General features: G+C 32.7%; 1 protein-coding gene across 1 annotated transcript in view; it reads right to left on the bottom strand.

Moving 5' to 3' along the window:
• Positions 1–17,203, bottom strand: part of ASPH (aspartate beta-hydroxylase) — a 114,231-nt gene that overhangs the window by 81,917 nt on the left and 15,111 nt on the right. Inside the window, exons 2-4 of the mRNA XM_067290493.1 lie at positions 15,043–15,192; positions 14,124–14,168; positions 12,723–12,791 (exon numbers count right to left, since the gene is read on the bottom strand). Of these exons, the coding sequence (XP_067146594.1) occupies positions 12,723–12,791; positions 14,124–14,168; positions 15,043–15,192 (264 nt within the window). The remainder of the gene's footprint in view (positions 1–12,722; positions 12,792–14,123; positions 14,169–15,042; positions 15,193–17,203) is intronic.

The following is a 17,203-nucleotide window of genomic DNA, read 5'->3' on the forward strand; positions in this document are numbered from 1 at the left end:
CAATGCATAACTACCTGGGCTGTGTCAATACACATCAACGTTTATGCTTTAAAAACTGACATTAACAAATCATATCTTTAATTTTATCTGTTAAAAATGTCACTGTAATCAAGCTACATTTACTTTCTATCTCACATGTTTTCAAACTATGAGCACTGACATTATTGTCAAAATTTCTCTAAAATGTGTTGGCCAGGTTAAAAAAAAGAAAATTAAATTAATTTCCTTACAAACTCTTTCTGGGATATGAAAGTCTTGTTGAGCTCTTGCTGCACAGATTATCATAACTGATGAAATACAGAGTTTCTAACTCGACCAAAAACATTAGTTTTTCAACCTTATTACTTCTAGGCAATAAGTGTGTGCAACTATGATTAAACCATCTCTTCATACAAAAGGAAGAAGAGAATCCAACTTTATGTCATACTACATCATCAATGCAGGAACAAACAGTAAAATTCAGGGGGTTAATCTGGCTAAGCCATATTTAAATTTGTTCCCAGCTCCCTCCTTTTTCACAGTAAAATAAAGCATTACCGAATATTTTAAAATAAGCTCTAAAGACCATGTCTTGACTGGGAAAACAAAAATTTTTACAGAATTTTGCACACAAAAATTACCATACAGATATTTAAAGTAATGTTTAAATAAAAATATATCAACTATATTGAAAGGCAGATTACAAAATACCTTGATCATAGATTACTGATGTTTCACTTGTTAATAAACATTCAGACAAGCTGTAATTAATTTCAATCTACTTTTTATACAATGAAAAGCGTTAAGACTCTCAGCAACATATCAATGCTTATCTATATTTTAACATAAAATGAACAGATCCATTTACTGGTAAAGTGTGCAGAATAATATATTTCAAAATCTTAATTATGTAATAATCACAAGACTATCAACCATAATATCTGTCTGGACTTGATCCCTAAAATGACTACAATATAGGAAAATCTCATCTGTGAATCCCAACCAGCCTGAAGCAAGAGGTAGGTGCAAAAACACTTAGCTTTTCCAAAATAACAACATTCTGGGTTATGCTATCTATGAGAGTGTGGCACCTTGGTAAACTCACTGACAAAAATCTAGGCTCTTAGAGCCCTTTGGGCATATAAGCCAATGCGTGGAATTTTATGAATCACACAGCTGAACTCATAGACCCTCATTCTGAGTTACAATTCAAGTACCTTACGACTTTTTTGATCCAGTTTTAAGTTCCTACTTTTTCTACTTTTCTACTTTTCCAAAGATCTATTTTAAAAAGTTATACAAAAATGACCATATTCATATCAAAGTGGTTATCTTTACATAATGCTTAATGGTAGAAAACTTAGGAAATCTCTTGACTTAACTTATGCTTTGAAACTTAAAATATTGCAAAGCACTCTAATTATGCAACAAAATCCAGTTGTTTCCTCCATTTTCCCGTCATAAAAATCTTCAAGAACAACGTTCACAAAAAGAACCCCTAAGTGAGATCACAGCTTTAAAATTTCAGCATCAAAACAAGAATATATGAATACTAGTTTTTAATCAGAAAAATAACCACTGCAAAACAAAAAGAATAGATAGCACAAGGCACTTACAATCTTTTTAAAGACACTATTTCAAAGATGTTGACAGTTTATATTCACATATTTTTTATACTGAGAAACCTGAAGTTGTTTCTTGCTTACTCAAGTTTTATATTCTTCATTTAGTAATATGGAACACTTTTTTTCTTTACTACCTTTGCTACTCAAAGCTAGTAAAAGGCTTTGACACAAGAACAAATTTCTTTTTATCAGTTTCACCACAACATCTACCTGCCTAAACCCTTTTAACTTGCAACATCATGCAGTAAATTTAAGTTAATTTAAGGTGGCTTATCCACCTACATGTGAAAAGGAATAGGCTACTTCACATTTACCGTAGAAAAAGCATATGGTCAAAGTTAGCACAAAGCAGCTGACAGAGAGCAGCATGCTACCCTTCAGCAGTTTGTTTATCATAGTCTGAAAAACAGAACAGAAAGTGTCAAGCTTTATACTTAGGGCTTGTGTTCAGACTGCTGTCATTACTCACAAGATCCCATCAAATGTGAGAACAGAGCAAAGATTTTCATGATATTCCACCAGTGAGCTTTTCCCAGGCTATTAATCTTTACTTTATGTACACAAAATCTCCCTCATCACACAGAAAAATAACAAAAGATGTTAAAATCGAGGAATGAAGAAATCAAATATAAATCTGTAAGCAGAAGCTGGTGTCAACCTGCTTTCCCTCTCCTCCCCCCCTTTTTTTCCTTCTCCAGAAGAACTGCAAGACAGAAAAAGCTGGGATTCTTTGTGTATGCACCTGCACATAATTATTACTATTGCTTTGCATTTATAATATACTACGTTGGTTATACAAGGTCTGCTAAACAAAATAACTTGCTCACAGAAGGCTAGGAGCTACTTACCTTAAACTGAATTCTTTCTACCTGTTACCTGTATACAGATTGCCAGGCATACCAAGCCTGTAATCCTCCCAAATGCAAGATAGCTTTGTAATTCACACAGCTAGCATAAAAAATTGCAAGAAACACTCTTGATCCATTCTCAGTAATTTGCTTTAAAGTATCTTGCTTATTTAACTGCATAACTTTAGAAGAAAAATTTGAATTGGAGACACAGGATCAGCTGAGAGAAAGAATTTTTTTAAAGGATGGGCTACTTATTTTTTAAACCAAGGCCTTTGAACTAAGCTAAATTGAACCACTTGCTTCAAATTTTATGAAAGACAGAAATATTTGGTGAGAATTTATGCTGACAGAAAGGAGATTCTTTTTTCAGTTAACTTCTGAATAGCGGGGAGGAACTTTACAGTTGGTTTGAGGGGTTTTTTTTCCGTTTTTTTTAAAAGATGGCAGAAAGCATTTTCATTTTTGAAGTTGTCACAGACATATGTTGCATCTTGTACAAGAAGACATAAGAATCTAATAAGCAAGTCTTTTGTCTTGGTTAGGCTCATCTTGAAGATGTCATCCTAACCAACCATAAGAAAGACAGTAATTAATGGATTTCATGCTGCCGTGACATCATTATCACAGCTGCTTAACTGATGGTAATTGAATGGGGAAAATAGTATACGTATGTCCAAAATGACTGAACCATATGCACCAATTTTCCCCTGTCCTTGAATACTAATTAAATCATGCTTAAAATACAGTTTTGATTTTCCTATCTGACCATTAACTCTCATGAACTGAAATGAAAATTCTTCTAACACTTCAATGCATTCTTCCTCTACCCCTCCATCCAACAGTAACCTACATGAATAATTGTTATAAAAACTTAATTTCTTCTAAGGTCAGTCACTGGAGACTAACTAATAATACAGAATTAATATAAAATGAAACCTACAGATGACAACACTCACTGACTTTGAAACGAATTTCAAGAGTGAGAGATTGAACAAACTCTCAAAAAGCAAGAGCTTTTTGAGAAAAAAGTGCTTGCAAAAAGTACTTGCAATAATAATTTCAAGAGATATGCAAACACTTTTCTCTTTATTCTATTCAATTCTAAGTTGTTTTATATGTTATGAGTATTGTACTTTTTTTATGTAAAAACCCTCTTACTATCAAATTAAATATTGTTGAAGGTGGTCACAGAAATCTGGGGTTCAAACCTTCCATAAGTTCTCATCCATTTCAGATCTATGTATATAAAAGTTTTTGTCCTACAAGTTGCTTACATTAGTATCACAACAAAGCAAGCAAAAGCTTATGCTACAAAGGTTAATGCAGTATTTGTTTTGAAGGCTGTTGACTTCTGCTCAAGACTGGTAGTTAAAATATCAAACATTTACCAACACTGGAAAAGGGCAGAGCAAAGCATCCCACACACTTCTAAAAAAACTGGCCACACTGGAAGACTACAACGTTTTTTAAAAGCCACAGACATTTACTTCTGCAGCTCTGTAAAATTTAATTTAAAAGATCTGTAAGGAATATGAAGGTAACTAATGAGCTAATAAGAGCTCTGTGTTCAATTTCATATAAATTATTAAATTTTCATTATTAGCTACAACGACTAGTAAGGTCCTATCATTTAAAATTAAGTTTTCCTCATTAAAATCATTTAACGTTTGTTACTAGTTTTCTACTACTTTAAGTTCTCATACCAAAAATTATAGATAGAAAGCAGCAGCTTTGCCTTTTAAAATTATTTTAATTCTTATCAACTTTGAAGTTGTTTGGACATCTGTAAAAACATTAGTTTATTCAGTGTATTTTATATCACTGATAGAAGTCACAATCAGGTTAAAACTTTAGATTTCAATTCCGTCAGCTAATTTCAAATACATTTTATGGGGACTTGGAAAGAACAATTGCGATACACTTCATTTCTTTGCTTATTTGCAAAATATACTTAGCTTAACCTTTTTGCTGTTAAATTGCTTTTTTGGAAAACTTCCATGCTGATATAACTGAAGACTCATCTGAGTCTTATTACTACCCTTATTAGCCAAGTCCTTCCTGCCATCTTAACAATTAACATAATTAAAAACATCTAAAATCAAACTGTTTTGCTGTAAACTTTGGAAGAGCTATCAAACTCCTCACCATTGATGGGGATTTAACTGTTAACAGGAAAAATAATAGGCAAGAGCAAACACTTCTGAAAAAAAAATACATTCTGAAGAAGGGGGGAAAGGAGGGGAAGGGAGAACAGAAAACAAAGAAAAAAAGAAAACAGAAAACAGAAAGAAAAGAAGAAAACAGAAAGAAGGAAATCCTTGCTTATTTCCTAGGTCTCAAATACTTTGCAAGTTTCCTCCACTTGCTAAGAAACAAAAAACTTCTCAGTTATATTCCACAAACCTACTAGCACATATTCTTTACAATATATGTATTTTTTTTATCTTATGCCTCATATCTCCCAGACTAAGAAACATGCAAGTTGTGTTATTAACTTTGTCATATCATAATTGTCAAATAATTGAAAGAAAACGTGACTGATGTTCCTGTGGCTCAGATGTAAATCTTAAGAAGCCGCATTTCTGCTACGCATATAACTTAACAGGTTTTTTTTTTTTTTTTTTTAAGATTGGGTAGGAACGTCTTGTATTTGAATTAATTTTTTTTGAACTTGCATGTTAAATTGCTTTAAAATTGCCATGCCAAAGCAAGTAAAAAAAATATTTAAATTAAAACAGGTTAAAATTTCAGCCTGCATCCAATAGCATTAAGACTTGAGTATAAGCCTTACATGGGAAACAGATACAAACCTAAGCAAAATTAGCAGGCATCATTATAAATGATTTTGTATAATTTTAAATAATAAACTGTTTGAGTACAGTATTCATGTATTAAAATGATAGCTCAGAGCTTTTGGGACTCAAAACAAATTGAAGAACACAATTATAAACTACCCTTTCTATGCCAGTAACTTTATGATAGCAGACAAAATACACCAAAATATTTTTGGAACAGCTGTTCCAAAACAGTTTTACAGAAAAAGGATTAAACCTTGCAAAACTGCATTAAGTTTTTGAATTTAGCAAGAAATAGACAACATTAAATTCTAATTTCTAATTAATCTTTAATATTCAGCATTACATAAGAAATACATAATCACAGCTTCTCACTTTCATAAAAGGCCCATCTTAAAAATTGAAACAAAATCAGAACAGCCCTTGTGGTGTGATTTTTATATAAAAAGATATGACTGAAAACTTATTTTGAAAACAGACAAATCAGTGGGAATAAACCATATAATGACATACTATCTTCTGAATACAACAAATCTTGGCTAACTTAAAAACAATTTTTTTTGTAAAATTTTCAAGCACTTTTCAATGAAGTGCTTTTATTTGAACTGGTAAAAAGCATCTATCTGAGAAATCAGTGAATCACAAAATAAGTTATTTATTAAAATTATATATCATAGGAGAATTATTGTTATCATGTCTATAATTAAGGATTAACATATAAATATATATTTACATAATGCAGTCATGCCAGAATACTTTACAATCAAGGCGGTTACAAAATGCTTCAGTTAATGTTTGCTAGAAAGACAAATGTTACATTGTTAACAGTAGAGGTTATTACACTTAGTTTTGTAAGTTTTGTGCACAAAATGCACAAATTGAAGCAAAAACATACATAAACCAACTACACAACTGCAGATACACTTTTTATTCTACATATTTACACAACTGTGTAGTATTTGTCTTCCTGTCATGAAAATGGAAGAGTCACTGAAGGCTTTCAACTAGTGAAACTACATTAAATGGCTGATTTTACTTCAATGTTTAAAGCATCCATTTAGGAGTTTCCCTTCAACGCCATAAATTCCTGTCATATTAAGAGTGATGACTTCATGGACATTTTTGAAAGCCAATCAAATTAGTCTCTCAGTCATTGGTTCTGTAAATCCAAAATAACACAAGTCTTTTTTCCCTGAACCCCTTCATTCTGTGACGTACCATCAACGTCATCTGCAGCTTCGCTCTCTTCTTCTTCTAGTATTTCAAAAGGAGTCAATACATCATAGAGAAATGAGAGAAAGCCATAAAACCAATCAGAGCTTTCCTCTGCTAAAATATTAAGGACTTCCTCAAGGGAATCAATATTTTCATTACTGCCATCTTTGGTCAGGCCTACACAAGAATAGAGGAAAGAGAAAGAGAAAAAAAAGGACAGCAGTTAGGTGGAAAGAGAAAACTGTAAAAGGAGGATCTGTGAAAGATATCTCATGTCACAGACAGCAGTCTTTACAGGAGAGCTAATTAAGGAATAGAAAGATGTTAAAAAAAGTTTCATTCTGCAAAGTACAGCCTATAATCTGGACAATAAACATGCACAATATTTTGCTGGTATTTTAAAAAAGGCAGCTTTGGTTTCTCTTTTATTCTTTCTAATCCTAAAACAATTTCATTTATATTGTTACCTTCTTGTGGCATTTACTGATTAAAAACTGTGTTTTAAAGTAAGACTTAGAAATCCTCCACTACTTAAAATTATCCAATTTGACTCTTTTTTTTAAACCATCATGTTCAAATTTGACAGCTTGTAATTAACAGCTGAGAATAACATTTAAAAGGAAACAGTTTTTAAACAAAACATGGCACGGACACACTATTAATGGTAACATATCTTTTATCATGCAGAATTTTGATTTTGCTTAGAAGTGAGGACTCCGCTGTGTTTTTTTGGTTTGGGGTTTGCTTGCTTGTTTGTTTTTTTGAACATGCTTACCAGTCATCGTTTCTATGATATATATTCTACAAGATGCACTTGATGCTCAGGAGTTAATTCCAAAGTTGAGGATATAGAGAATAATAGGTAAAAATCAATAAGTATCCAATATAAAGAGAGATGAGAATTTATTTTTATTATCCTTATGTATGGTTACATAGAAAATCTTAAACAGGGATAGCCAAAGTAGAGAAGGCCAGAACAGTGAAGAAAGAGCTTATCGTATCCAAACTCTGAGATCAGGACTTAGTATCTGGGCTAAGAGAAACACTGATCTCACTGTTGTCTAAAACACAAACAAGCCATTGTTAATGATCTCTCTTATCTTTTTCGGTAGTAAAATCCACAATTTTACAGTTATTACTAAATAACTAACATTTCAACTTTTCCATTCTGCACAAAGATATATATATCTATAACAGAATGATCAAGCAATGACAAACAAGCTTTAAAGAGGAAGAGGGAGGAATTTCCCCCACTTCTAACCAGAACAAATCTGTGTTTATATTGGAAGAAGAAGTAGAAAAGTGGGCTAAGGGTGAAGACAGGTTGTTGAGACAAAAATCAAGTGAACGTGTTGCACATGCAGACTACAAAACAATATTAGGTGCAGGTTAATGACACATTCTAGATCAGAGTCTATGGCAGAGACACTTAACACATTTCAACACATTTTTCTTACAGCACATAGTGAAAGCATCAGTGATAATTCTGAGGAAACTTCCAAGTCCATGATGTTCCACATCCTTGCACCTGGATGTCCAGAACCTCTACTCGAGTGACCAGCCATTCTCTTTAATTTTTCACTGGATAGCCCAAAGGTTTAAAACTGACAGACTGAATCCAGGAGGCAATCAAGGTATTTTAAATATCCCTCTCCAACTTCTTCCATGGCTTAGTTCTATAAAAATTAAATTTTATAGACTTAACTTTTTGCAGGGTCGTGAATCATCATTCTAATTGCTTTACAAACTTTGGACCAAATAAGACAGAAACCAAAATAAGTATGTTTACTGAAGAATGAAATCTGAATTTAAGAATGAAAACCTGAATCCAAGAGAAAGCTCTGAATCTAAGAGAAAGCTCAAAGAATTATAAACACAGAATTATAAATATTTGTATAATTCTCCTCTATCTGAACTTGGCTTTAAAAAGAGAATGTATCTCCTTTAGACAGTATTTCTGTAAACGTGAAGAAGCACATAGAGGCTCCTATCCCCATACTAACTCAAGAATCGGACTCTTGGGCAATTATTTCTATAAAATGCAACATGGAGTATAACAGCATACTTTCTTTGCAAAGGTTAGGACACCAAAGAGAACTGTAGAAACTGGAAGATATGTCTTACAGTCTTTATCAAAAAAAAAAAAAAAAAAAAGGCAACAACAAACTTTCCTAACAATTCTTTACAAAAACTATCTAAGATGAATCTAACACATTTTAAATCTAAGAGTAAAAGAAGTTTTAGCCTTAGCAACAGAAAGGTAAAATAACACATACTGTTTTATAAATTCATCTGACCTTTTTTAGAAAGAGCTAAAATAAAAATAATAATAAAAAAAACAGAAATAAAGCACAAATAAACACTCAACATTTTTTGTCTTCAATCAAGACAGCAAACTTCTGTCAGATAGGCTAGGCACTGTCCACATTCTTCATCACCATCATCCAGAAGAACTGCTTTTCAAAGTCAAACTCATGTACTGGTAAGTGTACACAAGCACAGTAAGAAGTACCTAAAATTATCTGGTGACAAAAATGCAACTGCCTCAGCAGGTAGCCATGTTATGCCAAATCAGTGACTTAAAGGAAATATCTGCATTATTTCTAGAGAAGTCTAAAAATTGCCACTTGTCTCAAACACGGATCTAAAGAGCCACAATCTTTATCTACACAGGTGTTACTGCAACCATGGTGGGGTGGGGGTGATCTTATAACTAATTAAAAAAAGAAAAAAGCCTTTCTTCTTCTGCAAACACCTCTTAAGAGAATGAGCTTATGTGAGCCTTTAATACTTGAAAATGCTACAGTAGAATACAAAAAAAAAGGAAAATAAATATCATAAACAGCTGAATTGTGTATAATCATTTTTTAATTACTATAGCACCACAGATTTTCTGAATGAGCAACCTTTATATGATTGTTTGCAAACATCTTTTTCTGTTATAGCTGAGCTGGAAAGAAAAAAATTGTTGGTTTAGAGAGTTAGGATTCTACTGTTTACTTCCTTTTGAGAGCTCACTAAATATATCTTTTTTATTATTATTTTTATTAGAAAAGAACAGAACATAAAAATGGCTCCATGAATTCTATTGCTTACTCTATAAGTGTGCTTTGAAATCCTACTAAAGCCACTGCTTTTCTGTCCTTAGCTAAAGGAGTACAGATGTTTGACACTCCCACTGTCTGGAGAACTTAACTTTTTTGAAGTCTGAAAGACAGCCTCATCTTTCCTAGTTAAGAGAATAATTTCTTTCAAAGAACAATCAAAATAAGGTGGAAAGAAAGTGGGAAAGAGAACAACCGATAACAGAAGCCTTTGGAGGAGCAGATTAAGATGCCTCTGTTCCAATCACCAAAAAGAGTTCAGTAAACAGAAAGAACAAGCAAGGAATAAAAACTGGCACAAGAAGAGCTCTTAGTAACTGTCTTCGATCAACTGGAATGAGAATGTCAATTAGGCAGCTGGAGTAATAAATGAAAGAAACAAGAAGCAAATGCAAAAGCTTCCTTCTGTTAAAGGGGAGCAGGAGTGTAGAAAAAGAAAAGCAGAATGAGAAGAAGCCTAAATTTTCTACCACTGATAATTTTGTTCAAAAGATAATTTGTCAATTGTCACCCGTGAAGAAGAAAATCTGTGAGACAACTCTATACCAGCTTCAATATATTTTTACCATGACACCTGTAGGTATTGCTGACATAAGGACAGTATATGCACTTCCATAATGAATAATTAAAAAAGGATATAAAACTAATTCAACAAGTGTTCAGGCTTGCCTGGCTAGCTGGGCTTTTCTTTTTTCTTCCCCTCTCTTGCATTCTTTTGATGGAGTGTGGAAGAGGGAGGAGTTCTTCATATCTGCTTATTTCAAAATTACACAAATGCCTAAAGAGAACTTAAACATCAAACCTCCCCTGATTTCAGCATATAAAAAGAACAGACCCCATAATATCTGATACAATCAATCAATCAATAAATAAAATTTAAATCCTTCTATTCTAAGTTATTAGCTACTATACCATCTTTTGAAATAAAATATAAATTCATGTTAGTAGAAGCATTTCTCACAATGAACTTCAGAATACATTTATTATTAAAATACGAATCAAATATTTAAATTCTTAGTGAAAACTAAAGCTTATGGAAGTGGACATTAAACCACTGTAGATGCCAGAGATTTTAATGTACATTGGTTTAATAATAGTAAAGAAGGGAAAAGAATGAAGCATATAACCTACTAACATTAACACCAAACAGTAATCTCTCTTTTTTAAGCCAATCTTAAATTAGCAGAGAAACCACTTGTTGTTATGGTAGTCTCATTCAGAGAAAAATCCCAGAAAGTAACAAGTCTTCAAACATAGCATACATAACAAAAATTCCACAAATAAAAAATATAAAGGAGCCATGCATTCAATCATTTAGAAAGTTATCCTCATGCAGTTGAATATAGGCTTACTACAATACATGTTTTTCTTTACTAACTTCAAAGACTTAATTTTGGAATACAACTCCCTCAAGAGAGAATCTAGTCTTTTAATTTCTGTATACATGAAATAATTTTACTGTGCATAAATAATATTGCCGTATAAATTCATTTTTAAATAGAAACCAGCACAATAAATTGCTGTGAACTTCAACTAAATGGATTATAGACTCGTTACTAGAAAAAAAATGTGAATATTAAAATACAATTTATCAATGTCCAGTAACTTTCTTAAATTGACCATTTCCCTTATACTGCAGAAAATATTCTTGAATTTGAACGAGAAAAAAAAAGTCACATTTCTAAGCAATTTTTCAAAAATAAAAAACAACTTTTGATCTGCGACCTTTTAAGATCACGTTTGAAGTATCAGGCTTGAATACATGATAAGACAAGCTTATAATAGAAACACTGTCATGTACTGGCAGAATCTCCTGCTATATCATGTTCCATAAAACAGAGATATAACAAAGCAGCAACATGTTTCTGGCTACCAGCTCGGCAGTCTGAATGAGACTAATATAAACCACAAGAGAGAATGATATCCACTTTCCATATACTACACAATTATTTGGGAGAAATAAACTGAAAGATTAGGATTATAACTAGACAAAATATTATCTTATTCAAGATTTATCATTTGTGCCCAATTTGTAGCTCTGAAGTGCTTCAGAGCACTGGAGATTCTCTGGAGGGCCTCTCACATTCACATCACTGGAAACTGGTTGAGTAAGTTTGACTGCAAGGGGTTTTGCTAACCAGGAAGGGACTAAATAAACGACTTCCCCCCCCCCCCCAAAAAAAAAAAAAAAAGACTTGCTCATTTCTGCAAATATAAATGGGGAAAAATAAACTGACATTAAACTAGTTTTTAAGGAGTACAAGTCTCAAATAGCTTGTAATAATGTCCTAATTACTGTGGATAACTTCTACCAGTTTGAGACATTCCACTCTGCCCTCAGCTCAAGCTATTTACTATGTTGGGAGTTTTTGTTGGTTTTGTTTTTACTTACTAGGTTTGGGTGCTCAGAATAGGTTTACATTTGAAAAGATCAGTTAAAGGAAAATAAACTTTCTAACATCAGTTAGGCAACAAGTATCTCTCCACAGCTTGATCGCTTCATCATGAACTCGATGGTAGTGCTTAACTGTTAGAGGATGTAGGTAGAAGGGCACCGTTATGAAGTATGCCTACTGTTTAGATTTCTGTCGGAAGAATCCTAGCGAGCAGAAAGACATTTCTCTAATAATACAAAGAACAATATGCCTAAGACCAGCTTTTCAATGTCAAAGAAGAAAAATACATGTTATGTAGGATTTCTGAAGGGCAGAGAAATTGAACAAACTTGTAGAGAATTCAGAATAGAGGGAAAAAACAGTTAAAAAATGTTAGATAAATACAGTTACATAAGAAGAAACACCTGTTAGAACACATGTTAAAATGGGCCTGGCTTAACATGTTTGCATGAACAATATTTCAACTCTTGAAGCATCTTAAGCCCTTACTCTGATCAATTTATTAAAAATCACAATGATCTTGCAATAGTTGATACAGTAACATCAATCACCAAACTTCAAGATCATCCAGCAAGTACTAAATAATTTCCACTTACATTGGCATATTAAGGAAAAAAAGAGTTCCTACAACTTGCATTAAAAAAAAATTGATTTAAATTAATCAATTAAAAAAAAATTGTTATAACATTAAATAAAAACCAAAAATGAACTATTACAACTAAATTATACAGATTATTCCACCTGTGTTTGTACTTGCCTAGCAAAACTTTAGCATCTTCTACATCAAAATCTCCATCTCCATCAGCATCATAAATACCAAGCTTGCCTAAAAACGCAGAGACAGGAGGAGGAGAGAATTAGGAATTCAAAATTTCAAAACTTGATTGCAACACAGTGTTTTCAATATGCAGTCATTGACTATCAATGATAGGCTGCTTCCATACTTTTTTTGATGATTTAGCCCTGCTTGCTTAACCACCTGCTTAAATTTCCTGGAAAAAATTAGAAATATTTTAAGTTCCTTTCTGCACTTCCTAGACTTTATACTGAATACAGGTTAATATTTTTCAGCACATTTCTTTTCGTGCTTGCAGATTGTAAAACAAATATATAATTCAATGATGCACTTTATCTGAATGTGCTTTGCTCAGAATAAAATTTAACTTTACAAGGAACATTCAACAAGTTCAAGCAGGGAAAAAATAATTAAAAGAAGAATCAATCAAATAATCATCATTTGTTTGCAGTTTATATGCTGCTTGACATTCTACACTCTCAGAAAAAAGATAGCTATATTGTTTTAGTTTCGGTGCTATGTTAATAGAACAGAAGCAACCTACTTCTTGGACAAAGAAATAATATTCCTAATTTTGTCAGCGACTATATGACATTTAATGCAGCCAAAAAAGTTATTCCTTTAAACTAGTCCCTTTAAAGTATAATCAAAAAAAGATTTTTATAAGTGACTGAGGCATCATATGTCTCGTTTTTCTTCTGTTTTTGAAACTGTAGCTCTACCAGCCTTGGATATAAGCAAAAGGAGAACCCAGTTTCTCTTCAAAAAGAAATTTTACCATAGAATTGTGGTATTGAGCATTAGGTGTATCTTGGGATCAGCAAGTGAGTAGCGATCTAATTAGTGTTGATAAAATTCAAGCTTAACTATTAATAGGACTGTAACTCCACATACTGCCTGTGGAAGGACTCTGTAGGACCTTCCAGTTTGTCAGTTAATTATTAAATTTTTCACCATCTTTAAATGGAGGCAGAACATGACTTCTATTAAAATATATGAAAAATAATTCTTAATATGGTACTTATAGAATTTAGAAATCAGTTTTGTGGGGAAAAAAAAAATCAGACTTGGGTCTAGAATGGACAAAAATAAGGTCATCACCATCGTAATGAAGCAATCAATCAGAAAGGACCTTTATTGGTTCACGGTTAAACACTATAGACAGAATAAATGCAATACACTAGGAATAAGAATTGTATCAAGAACAGGAAGAACAACTAGAAAGAAAAGAAATGGCTGAGTTTTTCATGTCATTGTAGAAGAACAGTAACTTTTCTTTCTTTTCAAATTAAAAATATGAAAAATAAAACAAAGTTTCTAGCCAAGGGACAGTAAAGCAAGTTTATTTCTCTAGTATCCTACCTTGTAGTACCTCTGATAAGTTATAACGGAAATCCTTTGCTTTGGCTGCATGCATGGTAAAAATATAGAAACCATTATTCACATCACTAGACCCAAATAAGTTTCCAACTAGAAACTTTTCTTAAAATTAGTACAGATCAAAAATCATGTACCAACAGACCTGTAAAACTGTAAAGCTTGTAAAACCAGCAGTTGTAAAACTGCATGTTGAAGCCTGCAAGATCAGAGATAACAGTTCTATCTACGGACATACATCTTCATATTTGAGACATGAAACCTACTGTCATTTTTGCCCTTGGATACTAACAATAGTATCTTAATACAGTCATGTCATGATATAACAGTCAGTGTTATATGTTATATTCAGCTGAAAAATGAGGTCATTCTACTGCTGATTCACAAGAAGATGCCTGACCAGTCATCCTTAACATAGTAAACACTGTCCATCAAAGGGACAGTAACATTAGCCACCCAATTTTAACCCACTGAAGCAAGTTTCTCAGAGCTTAAACTGAAACAAAGCATCTGTACTAAAAATTTCAAATGAACTACTGCATACATTTTACAAACAGATGAAAAATCTATCCTTGAATATTTCTTAATTGTTTAGTAAATGCAGTATTTCAATAGAGTGGGTTTTCCACTTTTATTAGAATTCCATTTTAACATCAGCTTAGAGTCCAGCATTAAAATGCACCTTTTGAAGCACATTGCCTATTCTTATTCTTATCTTGTAGGTCATCTCCAAACATGGCAGTAGTCAATTTACCTAGACAGTTATGTGCTGCTCTGCAGCATCTAAACTAAAGTTTGATATTTTTGTTTGTTTTCTGAAACGTAAAAAGGCCTCCATTTAATGCATATCACTCAAATTATTGGAAGGATCTTAGTATATTTTATTAAGATATAAAATTCTTACCTAGAACTTCTTCATAATCTATAAGTTCAAACCAAACAACTGCTACTGATGTCCAAACTCCCAGTAAAGCAATTACCATAAACCAGGTGAAAAATGAGCTTCCAGAGAGGCCTTCTTTCTTTCCATTCTTGCTTCCTCCATGCTTAGTCTCTGCCAAAATAAGATTCACAAATACAGAAAATGGATTTGAATAAGAAGTTATAAAACTGTTAAGATTGAGCATATAATTAGAATTTGGTCTTTGAGTAATTTTTTTACATCACCTCTGCTACTTGCTTTTTATATCACTGTAAATTACAGTGGAGAGCTCAATGACTATTTAAGTAGTAAAAGTCCCTATAATCAACTAAACACCAAAAAAATTTTTAATTTGTTTTAATTACTTATTTGGAAATCCCTCCTTCTTCCCTATTACCATATATTTATACAAAGTTTAACACTTCTGACATATTTTGCATTTGTGTGAACACTTCTCAGACTGCCACCAGAGAGCAATACAACCAGCACAGTTTTGAAGAAAAGCATTTCTTCACAAGCAATGAAGAGTTCCAAAGCCAGTTATTGCAGCGAGTTAGCTCATGAAATCCACATGAAAATTCCAATAGCCTAAAAAGACTCTAAAATCTAAACCATATTAAGGGTAAGACCCCAAATTCAGACACTCTACCAAATAAAAGTATCTTCTCTGGTGTTTCGAATCAAGCAAAGAGATCCACTACATGCTGAGTACTTTTAGACTTTTGGTCCTTGACTTGGAATGAACAGATTAAAGGATGCTATAGATACTGAATGCAAACCACAACTTCATTTACAACAGCATGTGTGGAAAGTCAGTATATATAAATATATAGTGGTTATAAACAAAACACTGGGGGAAGAAAAAGGCCTCAACCTAGCATGTGGGTTGGGGGTTTCAGATCTGTGCCACCACTAGAGGAGGTGTAAATTGCTTGATATAGTTTAGAATCATTTTAAGTAAAGAGGGATACAACTAGTAAATGTATATCCAAAAAAGAAATCTATGGCCTTTCTCAGTCTGCTCTGCTGCCTCCTGATACCTACCACTGCAAGGCAGGCACTTGGCCACATTTCAGGTCTACCAGCCTATTCTACTTCGTTCCTTCTAAGCATTGGCCTTTGCCAACCAGCCACATTCAGTCCTACTGCTAGGACAAACTGGGTCCAGCAATCCATTTCTAAGTTGCAAACAAACTGCAAAAAATAACCATACTGATTTACTTACTCTCCAAAGAAAGCAAAAGAAATCCCCCTGACCTATGCCATTTTGACCACAGGGGAAATTTTGTTTTTCACTCTGCAAATGATGATGATCAGATATTCAGTTATAAGTAGAAAAACAAATGCTCTCAAATAAACATGACTAGAAGTGGGAAATGTTAAAAGAAGTTGAGCATGAGGAACAAAATAGAAATTCCAGTATTAAGTAGAAAGATAGAAGACCATGATGACACGTCTCAAGCCCAGAGAAACAAATATTTGAGTAGTATCTATCAACACCTTTAAAACAATCTATAATTCATCCAAAGCTCAAAATTCACTATTACTCTTAATGTTTTACAGATATTTTCTTAAACCTTCAGAAGACCACCTAAACCTCCCAAAATTAAAACAATGCAATTAGAAGCAACTAATAACTATTCTGATCTCAATCACATGCATACACTTCAAAATCACTGCAGAGTAAAAATACATTTACATATGGTTACTATAGTAATTATGAATAATTATCTAACACATCTTGTTTGAGTGTTGCCTCATTTCCTCAAAGGGGCCAGAAAACAGTTGAAAACCAATAATTCAAGCTAGCTATTGGAGTAAATAATGGAGGCTATTTTCTTATCTATGTTAAAATATTTGAGAAAAATCTAATTGTCATATTTTGACACAATAAGAGAGTTGATTTTACCATACTAATCGCAGATAATAATGTTTGATATATTTATCAACACTGATCATAGAAAAAAAAAATTCCCTGAACGCCTAAGAATCAACACGATTGTACTTTAGAATAAAATGGAGTAACTTTAAAAGAAGAGTTGTATAGAGACTGATGACTTAATTTGCCTATTTCTGTAATACAAATTATAGAGAAGGGCTTTCAGACTCTGCTTTTCAACAGGACTGCAGCTGTTCTGAACTA

The sequence above is a fragment of the Apteryx mantelli genome, chromosome 2 (assembly GCF_036417845.1).
Source record: "Apteryx mantelli isolate bAptMan1 chromosome 2, bAptMan1.hap1, whole genome shotgun sequence".
NCBI lineage: Eukaryota > Metazoa > Chordata > Aves > Apterygiformes > Apterygidae > Apteryx > Apteryx mantelli.